Source organism: Betta splendens, chromosome 1 (assembly GCF_900634795.4).
Source record: "Betta splendens chromosome 1, fBetSpl5.4, whole genome shotgun sequence".
Taxonomy (NCBI): Eukaryota; Metazoa; Chordata; class Actinopteri; order Anabantiformes; family Osphronemidae; genus Betta; species Betta splendens.
The window spans coordinates 7568851-7583836 of record NC_040881.3 but is presented as its reverse complement, the minus strand read 5'-3'; the positions used below and the strand labels follow the sequence as shown (position 1 = coordinate 7583836).

At 42.3% G+C, this 14986-nt stretch overlaps 2 protein-coding genes across 5 annotated transcripts; one reads left to right on the top strand and one right to left on the bottom strand.

Annotated features, from left to right (window-relative positions):
- The first annotated feature begins 1405 nt into the window (after positions 1-1405).
- cfap97 (cilia and flagella associated protein 97) lies at positions 1406-13180 on the top strand. 4 transcript variants are annotated; one of them, XR_008695075.1, is made up of 7 exons: positions 1406-1619; positions 2066-2829; positions 3207-3487; positions 5203-5365; positions 6159-6292; positions 10763-10899; positions 12459-13180. XR_008695075.1 is itself a non-coding variant. In XM_055510088.1 (6 exons), the coding sequence occupies exons 2-5, from the start codon at positions 2118-2120 to the stop codon at positions 6266-6268; spliced, it is 1266 nt and encodes a 421-aa protein (XP_055366063.1). In that variant the 5' UTR covers positions 1406-1619; positions 2066-2117; the 3' UTR covers positions 6269-6292; positions 10763-11101. The 4 variants fall into 4 exon arrangements, 3 of the variants coding, with proteins under 3 accessions (XP_055366063.1, XP_029008393.1, XP_029008370.1); XM_055510088.1 differs by lacking the exon at positions 12459-13180 and having other exon boundaries at positions 10763-11101; XM_029152560.3 differs by lacking the exons at positions 10763-10899; positions 12459-13180 and having other exon boundaries at positions 1407-1619; positions 6162-6593.
- Positions 6983-9175, bottom strand: slc25a4 (solute carrier family 25 member 4). Its single transcript, XM_029152572.3, has 4 exons — positions 8968-9175; positions 7836-8322; positions 7612-7752; positions 6983-7536 (listed from the first exon to the last, which is right to left on the bottom strand). Exons 1-4 carry the CDS (start codon positions 9076-9078, stop codon positions 7376-7378), a joined length of 900 nt encoding a protein of 299 aa, XP_029008405.1. The 5' UTR covers positions 9079-9175; the 3' UTR covers positions 6983-7375.
- Positions 13181-14986: the final 1806 nt, after the last annotated feature.

Here is a 14986-nt window from a genome sequence, read left to right as displayed (position 1 = left end):
CAGTGTGAAGGTAAACAGACCCCACATGAGACAGGAACATTGTTGACCCATTATTTATGAACCTCACTGTGATGATTTAATAGTGAGATTATTACAGGAAAATTACAATAATTACAGACACCTTTGTTTCTGAAACCCTACAAACATAAAAGACCGCCCTGTGCCCTTGACCTCATTTGTGCAAAGTAGAAGCTGCTTCTGAATGCAGGCCAATCTGCACTGATCCCACTGACACAGCCTATTATTAGAAAACAATCATTCCCTGTAATTGAGTTTTCACAACCAGTCAATTGTCAGTGTCAGTTGGATGCTTTTCTCTTCTCATCATTGGACTTTAAAAACGTGAAATTTAGAAAAGAACATATACTATTCGCTCCCTTTGTCATTTTTTACGCATGGCTTCATTGTGTTTGGCTGTAACCCCATACAGGTCCTACCCAGTGTCATTGAATTTACATGCCAATACAGGATGTTTTGGCATGTAAATTCAATGACACTGACCAGACATAGGTTTAAACCAAATATTCCCTGTATTATCTATAATATCCTGTATTATCTGTATTATCTGTCACGTCTACGTTTAACTATGTTATGTTAAAAAATCCGTAACAAATTGTGATTTCAGGGAACGCGCCTCCAGATAATCCTCTTTCTTGTTAACTTGTTCGTGTTGAGATGACCTAGGGGGACACAGTTACTTCGGCATAATAGGTCACCAGGGATAAATTAAATGATCTCACCTCTATTCTTTCACAGCTTTTGTTGATTATGTTTAAATTATTTTAATCTTTTATATTTATGTTACAAGGTCAAACTGCTGCTTTTCTTCATCTAAACCCAAATAAGCCAATATACTATGCACATGGTGGAGAAATGTCTGGTAAGGTTAAAATTAGATTATATTAAAAAAACACAGAATGTTATTATTACATTCCCGTTACAGAGAAATGCTCAGTTCATTTATTATAAGCCCATCTGTTCATAATGAATGACTTCCTAAGGCCAATGAGTGTAGGCTAATTAAAACAGATGTGCAGTTTGTTCAAGCTTGTTAAACTAAGGCCCAATTATTGTTAGTTATTAAAAATCTGACTGTGGTTATTATAAACTAAATGCAATTATAATTACAGCATAAAAATACACCACATTAGGATCCACAGATCAAACTTTAAAATGCATTTATTGTAAAAGTTCTTTTTTTTTATTAAACCTATACGTAAATACTTGGGGCACAGACTTTGGTTATGCTAATAAATAAAAAAATGGTCAAGCCTAGCTTTGTTACACTTAACTGTCATAAACATGACAAGTATTAATAAATTCAGCTTTTAATTCTATTGGTGGCTTTTAATAACAGTGTGCTGGCGTATGTTCATAAAGACAACGCTTTTTTGCGTAAACACTGCGCACAACCGTTGCCAGGAAGTGACGTCGCCTGCTGTTGCTTGGGACGTTGTTACGCTCACTGCGTCCAGCTGGAGCGACCCGCGAACCAGGATTCTGCGGTCAACGTGGGGCTGTTGTTTATTTATTGGTCAAAACAGTGAAGTGCTGTGTTCAGGCGAGTGCGTGCAACTTTAACTCGAGCTGTTGTTCGTCGCAGTGCGATTCTTCGTCAGGTAGGCACTTGGCTATTACAGCTGAAGTTGTGCTAGCTTTCTTGAAGCAGTAGGTTAGCAAGCCTGTGTTCATGCTGGGCTAGGCTAGCTATGCTAGCTGTCAGCTTCACAGCCCAGGTGTGGCTACATTTAAACACGCCTTGTTGTCATGGTGTTATCACAGTGTCTGTACGGGTTTAACTGTGGTTTGCTGTTAGCATGTAGGCTAACTTGCCTGCAACGTTAAACCTGTATTACAGACACTGTTCTGAATAATTATGTGATTGTTTTGTGTTGATTACATTCTTTTCATTTTTTTTCAAATTTCAAGTGTTTTCAGATTTTACATACGTGAAATACGTGAAATCAAATGCATGTAAGGAAGTTGTAGGAAAAATAGTTCTATATGTGTGATTTGCCAAACATTACACATTAATGGTAACTAGTATCTCATCACTACCTTACAGTCAACATTTTCCTGAGAAGCTGAGATTTTTCTGAAATCTACTGCTGACTGCCATGTTCAATCCCAGTGAACTGGAAGGGGAAGTGGATCATTCATTCTTTGACAGTGACTGTGAAGATAGCAGCACCCACAGAGATGGAGGAAAAACGATGGAGAAGGCAGTGAACCCTGAAAAGAACAGTCTGTCAACACATGAGAGGTTTCACATTAAACAGACAGATGAGACAAAAAAACAACATGTGCAAGTGGTATATAACAAAGATGTGCACAGCCAGAGTCCAGTTGAAAGTGAAGAAGAAGCATCACCACCTAGTCTCAAACATCCAATATTAAAAAGCAAAAATAAACACTCTCCTAAGAAACTGAGAGGAAGTGGGCACACCCGAAGTCCATCTCCAGCTTCAAGTGGGAGCAGCGTAGATGCAGACTCAGAAAGATCATGTAGCAGTAATAACGAGAGAAGCAGTTTAGCGTCCCCCACATTTCCCAAATGTAACAAGTCCTCTTTAACCTCTAGAGAGACAATGGTCAGAGTAGGCTCAGCAGGATCCAGAGATATGGCTACAAGTCGTTCGGTGGATTCAGAAGACACAGCGACAGACGTGAGCCCCCTTTCCTCCCCAGACATCAGTCCCCTCCAGTCAGTAGACCTGAACCACAGAGAGGCTTCAGACAGAAGCCCAAAAGAACAGGAGAGGGAGAGTGTGCCCTCCAGTGGCCTAAGCAACACACATCATGAGGAGTCTGACCAGGATGTAGATGAGCGTAAGTAAAACTGCACTTGTGTGTCTTAGTTAGGTTTGTGTTGCTTTTTGCTCTGTACCAGTATTTCTAGCATTGTACTAGTAAGTTCATTATTCCAATAGTGGTTGTGTATTTGCAAGGTGAAAATAGACACAAATTCAGAAAAATAGCCCTTGAAACTTGAAATAAATGTCTGTTCAAAGTTAAGCAAATGATCCAGCCACAAAATAGCATCAACCAAAAATCATCTCATCATCAAATCCAGATTATCATTTTTAAAATGTAACCTTTAAACCTTTCTTAACCCTTTTTACTTTAAATCTGTTAAAATACAGATATCCACTCATTATTGCCTTTTATTTTAAAGCAAAAAGTAACCTGTACTTTTCATCTATCAGTCTCTCACCGTTCAGACAGTCAGCTTGGAGGTAAACTACCATTCCACTGTCCTGGAAGGAGAAACAGGAAGAACTACTCGTTCAGCAATGATGAAGTGTGCCGCATAGATCGGGAGAACCAGCGCCTTCTTCGAGAGCTTTCGCGACTTTCTCCAGGGCCCAGACCAGGAAGTGTTGCTAGAAAGAAAGCAAATATGGCCAACACCTCACCTTCTATTCGCATTTCTCACAGCGCACTGAACAGACAGCGAGAACAGCAACGCATCGAGAGAGAGAACCTGGTGAGTTCTTGTGCTCAGATCACAACTTAGTGCATGGTTTGGTATTTTTGGGGGTTTTATATTAAAACTACTTGCATCATTCGGTTGGACAGTCAATGTTTACTTTTTTATATTGTTTTATCTTTTCATACATTTTATAACACTTTTTGAAACCTAGACATATTTAACTGTTAATTAATAAACATACCGCCTTTTTAAGAGTGGTTTACAACATGGCTGTCAGTCACATATTTACCAAGTTACTGAATAAATACTTTTCCATCAAAAAGTCTGCAGGTAAATGTATAATATAGTATAATAATATACTTGACTAACTCCTTTTTAATTTTTTAAGCACCTTATTGGAAAAGCAGAAATTATGTTCAGTAGGTATCTAAGTAGTTTAGTCCCTGGAACCACTTTGAATAAATAAATGATCATTTTTGGACCTTTTATTTCTATTACTGCATAACTATTTATGTACACTTTTTATAAATGTTTACCAAAATGTATTCAGAAAGACTAATTGCATTCATCTGTTAGTGGGAAGAAGTTAGTGTAAGTCTGACAATGTGACCCATGACAGCAGACACAGCTAGCATTGGACAGATGGCAGCAGGTGGCAGACTCACAGTGACAGAAGAAGACAGTTCGACCTCTGCAGCATTAGCCTCTTGCCACGAGTATTTTTTGTGCAACCACTCAGTTTATAGACACAGATTAGACCACATTCGAAGAGCAGCAGCCTTGTACTAGTTCAATAAACTCTACTTAGATTACCAATGGGCAGCTTGCAGGGAGTTACTGTTAATGTGCTGAAATAAAAACAACTTGAATTCCTTTCTTCAATTTTACACTCACTTATGTCACCAATAAGATATTTTATTAATCCTTATTGTTGACAGACTGTGCTACAGTGATTTTCAGGACAGGCTGTTCTCTTGGGTCCGTCTCTTTACGTTGTCGAGTGGGCTTTTTGCCTTTTCTATTCTTAGAGTGAAGTAACTGTATCTGCTGTGTGATCAGTGTATCCACCCCACACATCACACATGTGAACCTCCATTTGTCCTGTACAAGTTGATCTAGTCATGAGCATTTACACATGTATTTAGTTTTTAAATAAGTAAATGGTATCAGTATAAAGGCTCTTGGTTTGTTGAAAAAGATTTTGAATTATTCACATGTTGGAATTCTGTTAGTGTGTCTGCAGTTACCGTGGAAGTGAAATGACCTGCACTCAGATTATTCCCGTTGAACTTCTCTCTAGCTACAGTTCTTCATACAGTGTGTAGCTTTTTCTTGCTGCAGGATTTTTGCACAGCATGCATGTGGGAGTGTGACTGTGTTTACAGCACTCACCCACTTGCCCCCACTGTTTGCCTCGTGGTTTTTGTACTCTTGGTATTTACTGTAGCAGTTACTGTATTTGCTGTTTTATATGTTCTGAGTCAAACGCCAGTAAAACATATCAAGTAATAGGAGTTTTTCGATCAATCTTAAGTCTTCATTCACACAATGCTTCTGTTTTGCTGCTGATGTTTTTATTCAATCTGAAGAAGTTAACCTCTCGTGCACACGCAAAGGCACCAAAGATTTGCCACTGGAGTGTATACAGTAGTATACAGATGTGTGTTTAGCAACTTCTCTCTTCACTAATTGCATTACATAAGAGTGGATGGTATTATTTAAAAATACACAAGAAAGGTTCACTGCCTGCCAATATGGCTTCTCCTCAGGCTTTCCTGAAGCGTCTGGAGTCTGTCAAGCCTACGCCTGGGCTAAGGCGCTCAGAACAACTGGCAAACTACCAGCGTCAAGTAGGATACCTGGGAGCTCCTTCATACCCCATCTATCGATCCACTTCAAAGAAAGAAAGACCGGCCAGCAGGATATCCTCAGGTACATGACTTATCTCTACTATAGTAAAAAACACACATTATGTTTGTAGTAAGTGTTTAAATCAACATCTGCTTCATCCCATGTATTTTTAAATATACATATTTTACATGTTTTGCAAAATAAGAAGATGAAGGATTATTACTTTAACAAAAAGCTTGAGGTGTCTGCACTTCATACTAAGCATCTGTGCAGCCAAACCTCAGAGCGTTTCTATTCCAGAGGGGCAGGTTGTTGCCAGCTGGGGTATGAATAATGAGTTTGCAGCAGCCTGGTGGTGTTTGAATATGATGATTTAATAAATGTAAACAAAAAGGCTCAGCGTGTGACGCTGGGTAGCTCTGCTCAGACTGGAACTTTATTTATCAGACATCTGACTTTGCTGCCTTTAGACAGTAGCAGAGACTTAATTAGCACAGGGCGAAGACGTTCAAAGCTGCCGTAAAGCAGCTGTGGATGATGATGGTAAGAACACACACGTCTATTAGACCCATAACAGCTGCTTTCCTGATGTTCACACTCATTACTACACTGAATGTTTTTATGACATTTCCTTTGGCTGTGTTACCTGAAGGGACTTTTGATTGAATAATTTTAGTGAAATCTTTGATGCTGTGATTGTGTGAAGCTGTTGTATAAACCACTAACAAAAAGTAATATCACAGGAGCTAAATTGCAAGGTGTTTCATCAGCTCTGATAAAATCTTTTGTGTGTTTACATGCATATAAAATTGAATGGTTTCATTTTAAGAACAGTCTTTCATTGAAAAATCTCTCTCTGGCCAACCCCCCCCAGCAGGTCCCAGGCCGACCAGTTCTACCCACCTCAGCTCCAGAGCAGTTTCAGTCAGCGCCGACTCCAGCATCACACCTGCATCTAGATCGGAAAAACTGAACGCGGCCTGATCCGACAAAACGTCAAGTAGTCTAGTAAGATTCACGTTCCTGCTTCACCTTAGGTCGATTCATCCATCAACACATTCTCAGCTCATAGATGTTGTAATGCAGTGGAATAGTGCAGCTGTGGCTGCTTGAAACTGCTTAGAAACCTTTCTATGTTTCTATAGAAATATTGCCTTATACAACATGTTGAGATTATAAAAAATATATATATATTTTTTATTGTTTCAATGGGGATGTTTCAGGTAAATAACTCAATTATCTGGCCTCATTGGTACAATGAACGATGCACTAAGATTTTTAAAATATTAAAACGTTATTTAAAAATGTATTTGGTTCTGTTTTTCTGTACACTTCGCTGGGTAACATTGATCTGTTTCTATTTGCCTTTTAAAAATGACTGCTTAGGGCGGGCGTGTTCAGTCAGTCAGAAGCTATAAGTGCAGGGACACAAGGAAACCGAGCAGGGCTGTCTCTCGAGTCCCAGGGTTGGCTTAGGATGTTAAACTAGTCAATATATTTCTGTGGGACTTAAAAAAAGGAAACATTCTGTTGTTTCTGCTACTTTTTCTTTGTACATTCCCTATATAACTAATCTAATTTAATGCACAATAGAGCCATTAATCAATAGTAGCCCTTGGATTCCATTACTGTATATGGCTGTAAATACTGTAACTGTAGGTTTCTGTGGCAACGACCTGCATGAAAAAAATGGGAATATTGACTATTACATTTTTATTGTTAATAAAATAGTAGTATAGGGTGTGATACATGGGTCAGAGTGGTCACAACATAACACATGGGCCTCGGCACCTAAGAACTAACAGCAGGAGCATGTGATGTGCTGTGACTCGATCCTTTGCATCATCACAACATGTCCATGGAATCACAGACTTGACTTTGAACTGAAAGGCTGTAGCTTTGGGCGCGTCGTAGACGGGACTTGTACAGACCTCTGAGGAGGCGTAACGCGGGTCAGGTGTACCTACTTTCTCAGGGCTGTTGCAGAGGAGCACACGCCCACATTGTAATGCACCGCAAGTTGTTATCACTCTATGACATGAAGCAAGACTCAGTGAAGGGTTTACTTGGTGACTGGAGAGGTTAGAAAGTTTAATATGTGAACTTCTTGATCTCGTCATACAACACCAGCACAAAGGCGCCACCCATGCCTCTGATCACGTTGGACCAAGCGCCTTTGAAGAAGGCTTTCGATCCCTCATCCTTCAGGATCTTCCTCCAGCAGTCGATTGTGCCCTTGTACATGATGTCAGCTGTGAAAGGGGAGACGCAGACACGCGTAACGCATGCGTCATGGCTCCAAAACGCTGAAGGTTCATCCTACCCACCTCCTTTGCGGCCGGACTGCATCATCATACGACGTCTGACGGTGTCGAAGGGGTACGAGATGAGGCCAGCTGCAGCGGTGACGGTCTGAGCGATCATCCAGCTGACGATGATGTGCGTGTTCTTGGGATCTGGCAGCATACCTGTACACGAAGGGAGCAGAGTCACGCGCTGGTCACGACAACGTGCACGTACGCGACGTGGACCCCGTGTGTGACGCGCGCACCTTTGGCTGTGTCGAAGCATCCGAAGTAGGCCGCTCTGTAGATGATAATACCCTGCACCGATACGTTGAATCCGAGGTAGAGACCCTTGAGTCCGTCGGTTTTGAAAATCTTAGTGATGCAGTTTCCAAGGCCGGTGAACTCTCTCTCCGCGAGACCCTTGCCGATGTCGGCGGCGAGTCTCGTCCTGGCGAAGTCGAGGGGATAAACGAAGCAGAGTGACGTGGCGCCGGCGGCGCCGCCGGACGCCAGGTTGCCGGCGAAGTAGCGCCAGAACTGCTTTTTCTGATCCACGCCGCCGAGGAAGATCTTCTTGTACTTATCTTTGAAGGCGAAGTTGAGGGCTTGGGTCGGAAAGTAGCGGATCACGTTGGCCAGGTTGCCTCTCCAGAAGGAGATAAAGCCCTGCTCCTTTGGGATCCGAACCACACAGTCAATGATGCCTTTGTACTGCATCTCTGCGGTGATCTGTTTGCTGGCATGCTGGACCTGATCACAAAACAGTAGTTCATACAGTAAATACACGCACATCTACTGCTAAAGAGTATCACATAAGTCTGTGTGTAGAATGAACCCTCGTGCTTAAAACACAATTGTATATAATTGGACACATTCTGACTTGTATATGTTAACTGTACATAAGCCTGCTCGGTGTGTCTTATTCATGTGTGCGGGTGTAGCGCCATGGGCCTACAGGCATCCTCCCGTCACTTGAGAGTCTGCTGTGTATTAGATTACAGCTTCGGGTTAAATTTAGCAATTCACTTTCACAAAATATTACAGCGGTCATTTGTAAAGGATTAATAATAAACGTAATGAGGACAGACACCGGATCCTGAACACATTTTAAGCCAGCTTTGATAAAGCGCATTTTGGGAGCCGCGACACTGTAAATTCCAGTGCGTAAAACCATCTCCACATTGACGCAAGTCCCCTCACGTGCTCCTTGACATTACGGACACCACGTGAACACTGTCCACGCGCTGCTGGAGTTCTTATAAGACATCTTTGCAACATCTTCGCTGTCTGACTTTTTAAGGCTTCGGTTTATTAGTCAAGAATTACGCACACTTTACGCACCAAGCAGAGAACATGCGGCCATGCTGTGGGCGACACGCGCTTCAATTATTTTACCTGCAGCAACAACTTGACTCTCTCAATGGGAGCGACAGCTGTTTTGGAGATGGCAGCGGCGATGCCACCAGCCAAAAAGTCCTTTAAGAAACTAACCACTGCGTCCGACATTGTTGGGTTTTTTTTACTGTTCAAATTTGTGACCCCTGACTGTTCCAAACCTCGCCAACGTCCTCGAGGAACCCCTACGACCCTCCAAATGGACGAGGCACCCCCCATCTGTCCGAATATATGTGCGCCATTTATCGCGAGACCTTTGAGTGACGGATTTGCATTTTGCCAAACAGATGGACGAGCTTGAATAAATATCCGAGGTTGGAGGTCAGGTGCTGCGCCATCTTCCAGAAGTCAAGTGTCGGCCAAGCCGGGGACGTTTAAAGGACACGATGCGTGCAGTTTGATTATAATTAAAACCAAGAATTGTTTGTTGACTTATTCCCTTAAATAGCAAAGTCAAACATGCGCTGCACCTGTGCGGTTGTTCGTCTGTCCAAAGTCCTAAAAATGAAACAGGAGCGTGTTTCTAGTCTGAGTTGTACATATATGAACAAAGACCAGCTAGTTTTCAACATATCATAGCAAAACGTATAGTGCAACTCCAACTGACACGGACATACACTTATTGTAATTTAATTATTCTTGTTCTTTTTGCACATCATCGATTTAAAGCCGGTCATTACAACAACGATGCCTCTCTGATTTCAAGTTTAACTCTTCTTTCTGGACCATGGGTGGGTGGGAAACTTCTCCTTTCAGGTGCATCCCTATTCACGGCCAGTCTTGTTTCGTTTCAGTATATTCATTATTGCAAATGCATTAGATTATTTGTTCATTTCTTACATTTTGAAAACCTGCGTCAAAATAGCACCAGATGAGACAGAGACACTTTGAACCACTAGCAGTGTTGTTGGAGCAGTTTGTTGCACATCGCACCGGAAGTCCGATTCTGTCTGACTGGACACGGAGGACATCAGAGGACCCGAGGTGAAAAAGCAACATGATCCAAGTTGGCTTCGTTCTGAAGACGTCGGACAGGACGTAGTGCAGCGTCAGGTCCGCGCGTGACTTTCACGAGACTGTTTGATTCATTTCACAACCTTTCGTCAAACGTCATTTGTTGCTAAATATGAAATAAAACGCAGCTGTAGTGTTCGAGTGTCCAACCGACTCTGCACATTGTACCTTAAACTCTAAACACAATGTGTAAAACTGATGTTTGTAGTTTCAGCGGCCGCGATCTATGCGGGACAATAACCTCCTCATCGCCACAAGGTGGCGCTGCTTCGACGTTTGAATGAAAAGGGAAAGCTTACAGTGTTTCACTGTTAATAAACATTGCATTATATACACCAACTACAGTATTCTATTCAAACCCACTTTTAATATTTTTGTTTATTTCTATTACCTAAGATAAGAACTGTTCATTTACAATACAAAACATTGCTGGTTTTATTTGCTTGTACTAATCTTTGAAATATGGCACTTTAATAAATTCAGTATTACATTGACAACATTAACACTCACCTTTTTTCTAAATATATATTCTAAATGCTTAATACGTTCAAATATTGAGGAGAATGTCCTACTGGTGGCGTGAAAACCTAGCGGTGAGCCTGTAGTTACTGTGTTGTGCAACCTAGACGCATCAGTGGAGGGCGCTAGTTACTCGGGTTACAGTCATGAGCACGTCTGACTGAGAAAATGCGGTACCCGCTGAACAGGTGCTCCTCATCATTTACTCCACACGCTATACACAACAATACAACTAACGCACCACTTTACTTGTCCCCCACAGGGAAGCCCCCACCGCCGGGGTCAGAGGTCAGCCTCAGCTGCAGGGCTGCAACCTTAGGCACTCAGCATCCTGTTGGTGTGGTGGCCTTCAGTACGGCAGGTGCATGCAGACGGGAGCTTGCAGCTGCTGTTTGCCAAGTAGGAGTCAAACTTTGTTTCAGCCCTAAGACTTTTCAAATTTAACTTTCAAAAAGTGTGTTTCTTCCCACAAACCCCTGAATTCAGGCCTTAATTCTTCCTTCCTGATAGTATTTTTTAGTCCAAAAATATTGACATTACAGTATATCTCTGTTATTTTTGTTTTGGCGGGGTGAATTTCATCTAAATTCTCTGGATTGTTCTTACACTTCTCATATTTAAAATGTTGTAGGTTGTTTTTAAATGAATAATAATCATCAAGAATATTCTAAGAAGTTACACTTTTCAATAAATCCTTATTTATTTTGATCATAAAAAATCTCTGCTAAACATTTGCATGATCAGAGAACACGTAGCTCAGTACATAACAAGTTAAAGAGTCTGCATCTAAGGATGCTCCTCGTTCCCAATTCAAGAGAAAAACAAACTAATTCTGTCTTAAGTGCAGTCAAAACTCTTATTGTACTGTTATTTAAATCCGATCTAGATTTGCAAAAGTCGTTGCTCAGTAACCTTGGATCTCAGAGGTTCAGGGAGGGGTCGCGGGCTTGGATTTGCATTTTGAGTATGAAGAGCTGCAGGTGTCAGACAGTTACCCCCCCCCCCCCCCCCCCCATCACCACACATAAACACGCACACTCACACACGCACACACACACAAAGCCGTTACGCACAGCTCTTACGCCAATACAGTCAGTGATTTTATCTGTTAAAAAGCAACTGTGACAAACGTCTTTTTATTCCTCCGGTCCCCTACTGTCTATCTCAGACCAGTGGTGACTCTGAGATAATGGAGATTATGGATGTCAGACAGGGTTAAGACCGCAGATATTAGGGTCAGATCAGCGAAGGAGCACTGGTGGCTGCTCCAACAGCTCCCGACTGCTCATTTATGGCCTACATTTCATTTAGCCATTAAAAGCTGACAGTTGTTTATGATGCTTGTAAATATAATAGAACACTTTACATTGACTATACGCTGGCTCGCTGTACATAAAACTAGATTTCAGCTAAACTGCACAATATAATGACTCCAGCTTCCTCCCACAGTCCAACCATTCAGCCAGGTTAATTGGACCGTCTAAATTGGCCGTAGATGTGAATGCAGGAGTGAGTGAATGTCTCTTTCTGTGTGGCTCTGTGATGAGCTGGTGACTAGTGACTCTTCTCCTTCTCCAATAAGAGCCAAACTATTCCGTTTTACAATTATCTCTCCCTATTTTCTAATTTTTCTCAAAAGTCATAAAACTAGTCTCAGTGTTTAGCAAACATTGCTCAACAGAAGTGCATCTGCAGTGCATTTGCAGCTGGCTGTAGTAAGTGTTTAAAATGAACAATGCTGATATTAAGGACCACAAACTGGAACCTTTAAAAGGCCAGCATTTGTATAGTGTGTGTATGAGAAAAGGATGTATATCAGAGGATCAGAAGCAGTGTTATCCTGCATTAGCTCAACAATAGCTCGGCTCTTTTGAAGAGAAGTTTATTCCGACTGTGCTTGTTGGACCTCCTGTTTAAAGTCACTCCGCTAATACAACCTCTGACTCTAAATCCAACAGGCAGGAGTTCTCCTGAGCAGCCAGAGAGACTGAGCTGCCCACGACTCAGGGGGAAGGAGATTATTTAAGTGTTTCCCTTCTTCTTGCTGCCGTTATTGGCTGTTGGCCTGTTTTTATTAAAGTTAAGAGGCCACTGGAGACTAGAAGAGTCAAAGGCATGCGTGGGTTAAGAGAACGCATAGACAGCATCTTACAGCCGATGATACTCACCCGCAGTCAGGCCAGTGCCTACGGTAAACCAGCTAAGGTGGAGAAATCCCCATGACCAATCCTGAGGACCTAGAGACACACAGTCTGCGGGGGATGAGGCGATGGACGTGGCAGGAGAAGACGAAGGATGAGAGACAGCTGGAATAAAGGGAGTCCAATGAGAAACAAGGCTGGAAAATGTTAGGAGTGGGGAACCTGAGGGCTGGAGTTAGAAAACTGGAATCTCACTCACCTAATGGTTGCCATGCAGAAATGACTTATGGGAGCTTGTCAGAAATATCCCAACTTACAGCAGCTACAGGCACAGGCAGCACAGCTCTGTTCAAATACGACAGAAAAGACACTTCCAAGGTCTGAATATGATCTATTCATGTATTTACTCAAGCGTCCTTACTGTAAAGGCCTGTGTTTGTCCAGGGTCACTCAGTGTCAGTGAACAAAAGCAGAACATCACAGATCACACTCCTGTAATTGGATGAATTAGACAAAGTAAACTTTGCTCCCAGTCCATTTTGAGTGTTTGTGCTGTTTGTAGAAAAAGACTTAACAGGATCAGTTAAATGTGAACAGAGAGAGAGAGAGAGAGAGAGAGAGCCTGTCCAAATAGATCTTAATTGTTTTTATCTCACACCTTCAGACTGTTGATACATAATATTCAGCGCTGATTTGTGAGTTACAGGCCTCCGTGTCTGTTCATGACCTCTAAGCTGGTTACAACTGTGTTTTACTTCAATATAATTCAATACAATGCCAAACCATCGAACGCTGTCATCCCCCTGATTACAGTCTGTTATAAACATTTATCACATAACTTAAGAGTTAAAAATGTTTTCATTCAGCAATACGTGTAATGCTCATTATTAACTAAAACATATTCTAAAACGTAGTCCCACGTCTAAATGCAGCCTTTGCATTTAGCAATAAAGCTCCACACACAACTCAACTTGAAGCCGGAACAAAAGCGCCTCATTTCTTCCCTATGACGTTTCAGCCTCTTCTACCTGCTGCTGCGTTTGTTTTCTTTGCACCAAAGTGTCCAGTTCTCAAACGGCGGCACTCGGCTCTCGCTCATAATAAAAGAATTCCACTTGAACCTGTGTCTGCTCAAGACAAACTAATCAATTCAGAGGCGTAATACACTTGGAGCACCCTCAAGATGATGGTTCCTCACACAGCAGTGTGTGAACCGCATTCATCCGTTCTCCGCGCTGCGTCGAGAGACAACAACCTCTTCAAACCTCCGGCCGTTTGAGGCAGGTTCTGAACCCTCTCAAAGCCCTTAGTCCCAAATTAGTGGCGTCATTTGAAATAATCTCATCTGGAATTAGAGCTTGTAATGAGGACGGCTTTGGCACCAGCTGAACCTGTAGTGGCTCTTTGGTCTTAATGTGCCGGCATGTATGTAAATGTATTGGTTTTACTGTGGCCATTATGTTTATCGTCATTATTATCATTTTCCTGGGGAGAAAATGTTTTATTCACAAACTTTCAAACAAGTTCAAACATGGGAGACTTCACGCAATTACAATAATGTAAGTTACAATACATTTTATACTAATAAATCAATAGAGCGTCTCTTAAATTAGACCAGATAGAATGACTTTATTCTTGTAGATGAGCTGGTCCATGGTTTCAGCCTAATTAATAAATAAATAATCACTCAGTTCTTTAGGATGAACTGAGGGGGGATTAGCTGCTTCTAATACATCTACATCATGCTTTTTTCCTCTGCTTTATGTTGTTTTATTAAACAGTGTATTTATGTTCATGATTCCGTGGAGCTCATTCAGGCAGGATGGCTCAGAAAAACACATCCGAAAACCCAAAGTTAAAAGGCTGTTGGACCGATGCTCATGTCTTTATTCTTTAAGATTGTCTAAAAAAGCTGTAATAAGCTTTGATAAATCAATCTGTCCTGTTGTGCGTGGCTGTGCGGCCGCATCGCTGACCCTTTGATTGGGGGATCAGCCTCTGCCTGCGCGTCCGTCTTGATGCGCTGGCCGGAGAGAGGCCTGCGTGACCCCGCGACCCCGTGACCCCTGTGTGTGGGCCGATGCTGCTCGGCCCCTGTCAGCGGGTCAACGGGCGACGGCTGCTCGGGCCACTCTGGGCCGCGGCTAAGTGACTGGGCCGGATGAGCGCCTTCTGCTTTGACCCGCGTGCCTCTCTGTGGCCGTCGTTAAACACCCCGCCCCCCCCTCCAGCTCCACCGTCCTTGCCTCATCCTTCCTCCCGCATCCTGAGACCGTGGCCCAGGACTTAACCTCGGGTTTGTACAGCTGCTGCGCAGGCTTTTAGTGGTCTCTGTCGGAAATGTG

What these genes read in the sequence shown, in the direction of transcription:
- cfap97 (XM_055510088.1), top strand. Translation starts at nt 2,118, where the DNA reads ATGTTCAATCCCAGTGAACTGGAAGGGGAAGTGGATCATTCATTCTTT. An exon ending in TGACCAGGATGTAGATGAGC is followed by an intron (nt 2,830 to 3,206) that starts GTAAGTAAAACT and finishes TTCATCTATCAG; the next exon opens with TCTCTCACCGTTCAGACAGT. An exon ending in GCATCGAGAGAGAGAACCTG is followed by an intron (nt 3,488 to 5,202) that starts GTGAGTTCTTGT and finishes GCTTCTCCTCAG; the next exon opens with GCTTTCCTGAAGCGTCTGGA.
- slc25a4 (XM_029152572.3), bottom strand. Translation starts at nt 9,078, where the DNA reads ATGTCGGACGCAGTGGTTAGTTTCTTAAAGGACTTTTTGGCTGGTGGC. An exon ending in GAGTCAAGTTGTTGCTGCAG is followed by an intron (nt 8,323 to 8,967) that starts GTAAAATAATTG and finishes TTTTGTGATCAG; the next exon opens with GTCCAGCATGCCAGCAAACA. An exon ending in GCAGTCCGGCCGCAAAGGAG is followed by an intron (nt 7,537 to 7,611) that starts GTGGGTAGGATG and finishes CCCCTTTCACAG; the next exon opens with CTGACATCATGTACAAGGGC.